Below are 8766 nucleotides of genomic sequence, written 5' to 3' on the forward strand. Positions count from 1 at the left end.
AGGCCCCAGGTCAGGCGGCGCTTGAACCTGAAACCTTCTTGCTGTGAGGCAACAGTGCAAACCACTGTGCCACCGTGCTGCCCTCATAAATATTATAAGTAAAATTAATATTACGCACCTCTTTTAACTAAATTATTACCCTGTTTCTATTTCACAGTTCCACTGAATTTCTACACTCATTTTTTTGTCTGTCTTCATATACTGCAATCTTGGCCAGGGCACCATTGGAAAAGAGGTTTGAAACCTCAGTGGGTCTACTGGGAGCAATGCTGGTTGTACAGCACAGCAGGAAGGACTTGGGGTGAAGCAGTCTGTCACTGGTGGAGCTGCCCAGTGCTGTCAGAGTCTCATGCATGGGGTGGGAGTCATTCTCCAGCAGGGATGTTAGCTTAGCTAGCATCCGCTTGTCTCCCACCACCTGCACTGGGTCAAGCAGACTTCCCAGGACAGAGCTGGCCCTCTTGACCAGTTTTTCTAGTCTTTTCCTGTCTGCAGTTGAGATGCTGCTGCCCCTGCAGACCACTCCATAAAAGATGGCTGATGCCACTACTGAGTCAAAGAAGGTCCTTAGCAATGTCCCCTGGACTCCAAACAACCTTAATCTCCTCAGCAGGTAGAGCCTCTTCTAAAGTGCATCAGTGTTGTTTGACCAGTCCAGTTTATAGAGGTGAACACCCAATTACTTATAATGATGAAGTGATAAAGATATGTGGCTCCCCAGTTAAACGTTTCACATTCTACATTTATTTCTATCAGGGTTATAAGAAATGAAACCACTTTAATCAAAAGCAGAAATGAATCTCAGAAATTATAGCATCGTTCTAAGGGTTATAAAAGTCCAAGATGAAAAATGGAACCTTCTTCATATTAAAGAAGGGAAAAAGTATGCAAGAGTCATAATTTTGAAAAAGGTTTAGCTGTTCCAGTTAACTCTATAAAAGTACATGACATTCAGTGGAAAACTATGATTCAACAAAAATATATAGACTAAAAAAGAAGAAATGTAGATAAAGAATCAGTCACATAAAACCTAGTAATTACAAGCTTTTAGGAATCGTGTATTTAAATAAATTGCTGTCACTGGGGGAAAAACATAATACTTTCAAATTGAGAAACATTTCCAAAATGCTGTTATTAGATAGAGCATCTATTTTATGGCTATATTCTAAAGAGGAAGAATTGACACTGCTGCATCATAGGTCAGATAGTATATGTAATATGAAGATATAAACACCAGAGCTGTTAAATAAAATGTGCTCATTTTCATCACATAGAAAAGGTAGACCTAACACAGGGTGTTACAATCATCATCATCTGGGATTGAATCAAAAGGGTAATTTGTGAAATGCTACATGTTTCAAAAGGTGAGGGTCACAAGTTGCATGAAAGATTAAAGATGGAGGTCAGAGGTGATTTAGATATGAAAAGGTCATATGAATAGGCACAAAGGTAAAAACTCAGAGGTCATATGAAAGGTGACGGGTCAGTACCGTCACATACTGTATGTGCAACTCCAGGTGTGAGGTGATGCCAGAGAAACGCTCCTGCAGCGGCAGCAGGTAACCCAAGGGTTCTCCCTGAGCCACCGGACCCATGTAACGATAGGGACAGATGTTGAAGATCTTCACACAGTGAACTGCATTAGACAGAAACAAAAAATATAGTTTGGAGGGCATTAATGTCATGTTATCTCCTGCTTGGACGGGCTGAGAAGTCACTCCCTTAAATATTATGAGGATATCAATGACATTAATAGAAATAAAATAGTGCTAATTCCATGAGTGACTCAGTTCAGCTCAGTTACACTATGAATATTTTAGGGAGTTTAAGCCAATTCATACTTGTGAAGTCAGGATGGTCTCATTATTTACTGTCATGGAGTAACTCTGAGACATGAAATCACATTTATCCAACACCAGTCACTGAAAAAAGTGGATGCAGCCGAGTTGAACATCTCAGAAGAAAGCTGTTCTACACCACATGTGATTGGATGTGTAAAATAGGAATCGGTTTGGCTGAGAGAAACCGAGTTAAACACGTTTAGCACCCCACCACCACCTTGGGCAACTGCTTCCTAAAAGTTATAAATCCCACTTCATGTACTACAGTATATAGACAATTTGTATACATGTATAGCATGTTGATGAAAATAATCTTAGGTTCTGCAACAAATAATAAATGTGGCGATAACTTGTTTATGATTGCTTATTTATAAGTGCAAATGGCAGAAACATAGGCTCAAGCCCCTAAAAAAGAACTGTCTTAACACCTTCTTTTTGCCATTTCACAGACAAAAACAAGCAAGCTGCCATTTTAGAAAGAAACAACCCAAAAATAGGCTGGGCTACAACAAGCTCAGCAGACCACTGAAGCCTATGAGCTCTTAATGATCAGTGGCTCAGCATTAATGTGGGTATCATGGAGAGGTAATGTGTCTCTGTGATGTCTAATCATGTCTGTGCTTTACCAGGAGATGAAAGGAGCTGAGAGTGCATGTGTTCTACTGATGATAGAGTTAAATTAGAGGTAGAGGCAGAATGAGGACTAATGATGTTTACTCATCACTTCGTTGCCTCAACTCAGGACAGAGTACACTCACTCATCCAAGCACATATACAGACACAAATGTAACGTACATTGCAGCGACATGAGCGCCCTTCTTGCCGGTTCCATCGAAACAGAAACACAAACGTTGATGCATCGCTTTGTTCTGTAATGATGGCCCTTAGTGGGAGTCATTACTCAAACAACCTCTGATGGGGTTTCACATGCAGCTGTGTTCTGGTGTTAGATGCAACCAAGAGTTAAAGCACCTTGACTAATCCCGCTAAATTACTCCTTTTAATCCCCACCCAGTGCCTCCACCATATTAAACTAACACTGTCTTTGCTCTAGCCATTAAGGTGCAGACGTACAGAAACAGTACAGGACTAGAGTGGTTTGTTAACACCTGCTTTTTCATTATTTTCTACCTTTTATTTCCAGAGAACAAGGCAGATACATTATGTCTGCTAGGGATCTATCACTGCCAGTCAGTCACCTGGTTGATCCATCAAGTTGTTGTTAATTGAAATATAACAATTATGGATTGTAATGTAGACAGGTACAGATACATATGCATGATGCCATGAGGATGAAACCTATGTAGTGAATTATCAGAAACAATCTACATGGCTCAGCACAAATGTATAAAATTACAGACGTGCAAGCATCCCAGACAGTAAACACTACTGCCTTTGGTGATTCCCGGCTTCATCACTTTTAGTGGTTCAGTGAAATGTCTCAGATGGATTACCCTGCAGCTCACTGTAGACATTCCCAGCCTCACAGAGCTACTAGCACAGTTGCAGAAGCTCTGTCTTATTGATTTATTATACAGTTATCACTAAGAATGAACAGTTTTCTTTTTATATAACCATCAGATGCATTCTAAAGTCTTGACTTTAACATTGGTTTCTACATCAATGTCTTTTGATATAACATTTTCAGAGATTAGATCCTATGATTTAAAATCATGACTAACAATCTTCCAAGTGCTGTATTAAAATCATGTCCTTCTTACCATCATTGAGAAGTTTGACCCCATTGACTGACTGGACCAGCCAGAGAGCCAGAGAATGGAGCGTTGACAATACCATAGTCATCACACACCAGGTCCACTGCTTTATGGAGGTCATTACCTCTGCAAGAGCGACAGAAAAGAATGTAATTGCACAGCCATTTTCAAATGCCTGTTTCAATTACTCATATTTCTCCAAAATTTACTTTAGAAATTCTAATGGCTGACTACAGATACAGTGTCTCTCAGCCCACAGAAAGCCAGCCTCCAACCAGAGAAAGCTCAACTGATCATCAATAAAACTTTGGTTTCTCTTGTCCATTTAGTACAGACTGATTAAGGTGTGCTGTCCCATGACAGTAAATTACCCTAAATAATTACCAAAGTAAAACAGTTTTCTGTGTGTCTACCTCATGACTAGGTGGATTGGCGACAGGGAAATGCTGCTTGTCAGCTAATCTGGGCTGTGAAGCTCTTGGGTGACGCAGTATCAGTAATCTTCTGAGGTTAATGCATAAGAATCAGATCATGAGAAGTCACCTTTTGGAGTGGAAAGCTCCACAACCATGCACATCACATGCCCTCACTCTGTTGCTGTGGTGACCAGCACAAAGGATGCTCAAGGCAGCTGCACAGCTTCCGACAAAGACAAGCATAAAACATGATATTTTAAAGTCATCTCATGTTCTTTCATGTGGAAATATGGTAAATTAGATCAGAAGGACACAAATCAAGTGTCATTTATTGAGGTATTTCATATGTGGTGTGTCAGACATAGCCTCTTATACACAACACAATTTAATGACTCAGATAGGAAAGAACGGAGCAAGAAAGGTTTTAGACCCTACTTAACAACAACAACACTGTGTGAATGAAGCAGCTTGTACACTGGGGATGTCACACCTAGAGTTAATATTTGTGATATTACAGTTGCAGCTATGTATTAGTATTGCACATGTATGACTGTGTCACTGTACCTGGCATACAGCACTGCCGCTTCTTCGCCCCCGAACACTTGTCTTTTAGGTATTGGCCTTGGCAGATGCATCGGTTTGCCTGGCAGATGCCTCCCAGCCTGGTGCAGCTGATGTCACTTCCCGGTCCCACAGAAATTCTCTCACTTCCAGTCTTCTTCATCTTCTTCCTTGGAGTCAGAGCCTTAGGTCTCCATTCACGCACTGTTATGTAATTTCTCTTCATTTTAATGTTGCTGTCAGTTTTCTTGTCAGAACTTTGATATCCTCCACCTTTCTGGTTTTTGTGTTCTATAGCACAGCTTAACAGGATATCTTAAAGACAATTGAAAGGCACTGCGAGTTAGAATTAAGAACATTAAGGAGGGAGAATTAAAATGAGAATGTGCCTTAAAACAACTTTCTTGGTTTAAGGATTAAATCAAACTTTTGTGTGATTACATTTGGGATTACTCTTAATTCTGGATTTAGTTAGTATTTAGAATTTTTTCACCTGCTGATTTTTCATGCTGTTGAGATGCCACATAGAAATTATCTACTCAACTTAAAATGATACATGAATTATCAGAGAAAATATGACAGTGATCAACCTACCAATTCTCTACTCGTCTACTTAGTCTTCTTTATAGCTATTACACTACACTATTTTTCTGTCAATATACTGAGACATAATTAAATTTAGATGTAGGTACTGTAGGTAAGTGGAATGGAGCCACTATAAGGCTTCAAAACCAACCATAAAATGCCATAAAACCCAGTAAAAAATAAAGTAATGAAAAAAAGCACACCTTGTAGAAATGAACATGGACACTCAACATTTTCATAACAAGTCTTAGCCCACCGCCTGGGTACATCAGGAGGTGGTCGACAGAGTCATAGTTTAGTTATTCATGGTGCACTTTTATTCTGACAGCCTACTACTTATCCTGCCCAGACATGAGTCTTTGATCTTCATTAACTCCATTAACCTCTGAGGCACAGAAACTATTTCAATCACTGCCCTGGCACAGGGACACGCACTGGGCTCAGTGATTGAAAGAAGCTGCTTATCACTTAATGACTGGGAGACAGTCAGACAGGCTGTAGTGTGGAAAAGCAATTTTACTCAGCTTGTGAGTAAAAATTAAAAAAGGCAATATTTTGTGACTTTTGTGCCTGAGCAGAACTATAGTAGCTATGTGGGTTTGCTGGTGTTTTGCTAAATGGCTGTTAGTGCATTGTTAGGTGGCTGCTGCACTGTCTGTGCTGCCAGGTTGTTAGGGTTTCATTAGGCCGTTGTGATGCAGTAAATTTGATGCTGTGGGTGTTTGGCATGGTTTGGCTATCCTATGTGTTTGGTGGGTTGTTGGGGCATTTTGAGTTCGAACCCGTTTCCTAGGTACTGAAACAGTCAAACCACACCCCTTTCTCTAAATCTCTCCATTGTGCTGATTATTTTAACACAGCCAATATCACATCAGATTTTTTATAACACTGTGCTTACAGTGTATAATTTGTGTGCTTGATGGGCACGGCACACAACTGTTATGCTCCGTACAGCACTTAATTTGTGTCCGTGCAATGGCAAGCCTCAGCCAGATTTTGCTATTAGCATATTTATCAGTCTTCTGTCCTACTAATTTGACTGGTTAGTCCTTTGTGCATTTGATGCATCAAGAGTAGTGCAACAAATCCTCATCAAGGGCATATATATTTAGTAAAAGAGTGTCATCATTATTTTGTACACTGTCTTTAAAGTATCTGCTTCTGTTTCTTTTCAATTAACTATATACAGAACAAGAAGAAGAACCTGAAGATAGTTAATGACAGAGTGTGGAAAACAACCTGCTGCTCTGTCAGAGTGGGTGAATGGCAGCTTTACATACTTTTCCTTTGATTGCCAGCTATTCTGTCTGTGGGTGGGACACCACAGATGCACACAAATACAGTTAACGTATAATGAAAAGAGGGACAAGCATGAATAGATTAATACAAATTGATTCAGCATTGGCAGGTATCTCTCATTCAGCTGCAGAGTGAGACCTGCGTCCACTGTGTTGGCTGTCAATAACAACATGGCTGTCCCATATTCATGTCCCTCAGAGTCAGTGTATGCCTTAAGCTTTGCAGTTAGATGAAACAATGTAATGTTGCATTAAACATTCAATCATGCTTTAAATGCCTCATCCACTTGCACCAACATACAGTCACTCCAGCAGTTGAACCACCCCCCCAAGGTTTTTGTTTACAGGATTTTACAGTCTCCTAATAGGGTTCAGTTCATGGCAATCTCCAGGGGCAGGCTGATATTTATACAGCATTTATTGTTCCTATAATAGGAGCCTTATTAGTGTACACTGCTGAATGGCAAATTATTGTGTGTATGGGCCTATGCATGCGTGACTATACTACGTGGCTGTGAGTAAACATTTTGTGATTGTGTTTGTGAAAACTGTATCATTAACCCTCCAGGCTTTGTATGTTGCACTGTATATGTTGTGATGCATGTGTACATTTTGTAGTAGAAGCAGGCTACTTACAGCATACTAGCAGAGTTGCAAAGACACAGAGCCTCAACGGGATCCTCATCATCAAAGGATCAGGTCTGAAGTCAAGAATCTGTGCAATAAGGATAGAAAACATACAACTTATTCCATCCAGACAGATAGAGGTTCCCCATATAAAGCTGTAGGCTAATATGTATATTATGGTTATTTATCATACAAAATTCCATACAAATCATAAGTAGAATCTAGCACACTGGCTTAATTTATATTGTAACAACGCAGTCTGAAATCCCAATGAGAAGCAGACCAAATTCCATTTTCTGACTGAATACTGCTCTGACTTTCTAATGAGAGAAAATGTAACAACACGTACCAGAGCTGTGGAGACGCTGTAGTGCAGCTGCAGGCGCAGTGGGTAGAAATACATAGCAGAGACTGTTGAAAAGCCAACCTGCTGTGAAAGCTGCAGCCCTGGACCACAGGACATTCCCCCACTGTCAATATTTATATTGGCCTTTAGAAATCACACCCATTTACCTGCTGGAAAAAGCTCACTTTATTGACTTTTTGTTGTTTGAAAGTTAACACAGAGTTAGTTATTGACCTCTGAGAAAAAGAAAGAAAGAAAGAAACCCCAGCAAAACATAAGGCCTCGGCAAACAGCCTTCCAGTTCTATCTGAATCTAGTTTTTACCAACTGAGCAGCAGCATTGACAAATTTAATTTTAATATTTTCTTTAATTTTCGGTGTTTTGACATGATGAAATAAACAGTTTAGTAAATAATGGAAAAAAGGCTCTAATTCTTTCAACATTAAGCACTATCAACATGCTTTGAGTTCACTTGAAGAAACAAGTAATGTACAATAATAATGTGATGTCTGTTATATACTGTTTTTAAAGTTAATATATTGCAACCCTATCTCCCAGAAACTACGTTTATTTGCTTCTTTCCTTTATAGTGAATATAATTCCTGCCTGGATTATGTTCATAAACTCTTCACGCAGTTACAATGTCAGAATTTTTTTGTCATTCTTTATACCAGTCATAAAGTCCACAAAGGATACATGAATTCTAATAATTTCACTTGAGGGTGCAGGAAGCATGGATTAAAGACTAGGACTCAAATTATATTGGCTATATAAACCCCATATACTGTAAGCCCATTAGTGTTTGCTGTGCAGCCAGCAGGGACAGGACTGCTGTGTCAAGTCTGTCACTGCTGTGTGCTGTCACGCTGTCAAATCCTCGCTTCTCACATTTAACAAGGAAAAAAAAAATCATCAAATCATTATTCTCCACGCATTAGCCTAGCATCTGTTATGAGATAATTAACTTTAAGGCCTTACAAAATGCAATGAATGTCAGTCACTGATGTGAATTAACACAGGGGTGAAAGATAGGGTGAAAATTAAATCCATGGATAAATACTATAAGCATGTGAAAGTACAGTGGGGTATTTCAGAGCCTGCACTGTGCAGTATATGTCTATGGTGACAGCCAATAAATAGTAATTAGTACTTATGTTAACAGATGTGCAACTCACGAGTTCCTACTGTCTTTTTGATTAACACAAATAAACCTGCTGTTTCTTCATCACAGCTACATGAAGTTCAGAAATAAATGGTTATTTGTTTTTCGTTTGCTCAGTTTCTTCATTTGTATGTACAAGTGTATCCTACTTTATTGATGCACTGCGCTGCAGATGAGGTCACTGTAGAATCTGAATGCTTTTATTCTAATTCTG

At 39.4% G+C, this 8766-nt stretch overlaps 1 protein-coding gene across 3 annotated transcripts; it reads right to left on the reverse strand.

The window, feature by feature from the left end:
• Nucleotides 1–1418: 1418 nt before the first annotated feature.
• LOC109959973 (uncharacterized) lies at nucleotides 1419–8760 on the reverse strand. 3 transcript variants are annotated; one of them, XM_020599774.1, is made up of 6 exons: nucleotides 7393–8760; nucleotides 7053–7131; nucleotides 4537–4848; nucleotides 4100–4187; nucleotides 3563–3682; nucleotides 1419–1636 (listed from the first exon to the last, which is right to left on the reverse strand). In XM_020599774.1, the coding sequence occupies exons 1-5, from the start codon at nucleotides 7504–7506 to the stop codon at nucleotides 3565–3567; spliced, it is 711 nt and encodes a 236-aa protein (XP_020455430.1). In that variant the 5' UTR covers nucleotides 7507–8760; the 3' UTR covers nucleotides 1419–1636; nucleotides 3563–3564. The 3 variants fall into 3 exon arrangements, 2 of the variants coding, with proteins under 2 accessions (XP_020455430.1, XP_020455429.1); XM_020599773.1 differs by lacking the exon at nucleotides 4100–4187; XR_002274911.1 differs by lacking the exon at nucleotides 1419–1636 and having other exon boundaries at nucleotides 3569–3682; nucleotides 4100–4195.
• Between the last annotated feature and the right edge of the window lie 6 nt (nucleotides 8761–8766).

This window comes from Monopterus albus, unplaced genomic scaffold (assembly GCF_001952655.1).
Source record: "Monopterus albus unplaced genomic scaffold, M_albus_1.0 scaffold42.1, whole genome shotgun sequence".
Taxonomy (NCBI): domain Eukaryota; kingdom Metazoa; phylum Chordata; class Actinopteri; order Synbranchiformes; family Synbranchidae; genus Monopterus; species Monopterus albus.

Coding starts and splice junctions, on each gene's coding strand:
- LOC109959973 (XM_020599773.1), bottom strand. CDS start 7,506: ATGTCCTGTGGTCCAGGGCTGCAGCTTTCACAGCAGGTTGGCTTTTCA. Junction 4,849..7,052: donor TGCAACTCTGCTAGTATGCT/GTAAGTAGCCTG, acceptor ATTGTCTTTAAG/ATATCCTGTTAAGCTGTGCT. Junction 3,683..4,536: donor GCGGCAGTGCTGTATGCCAG/GTACAGTGACAC, acceptor TCGCTCTTGCAG/AGGTAATGACCTCCATAAAG.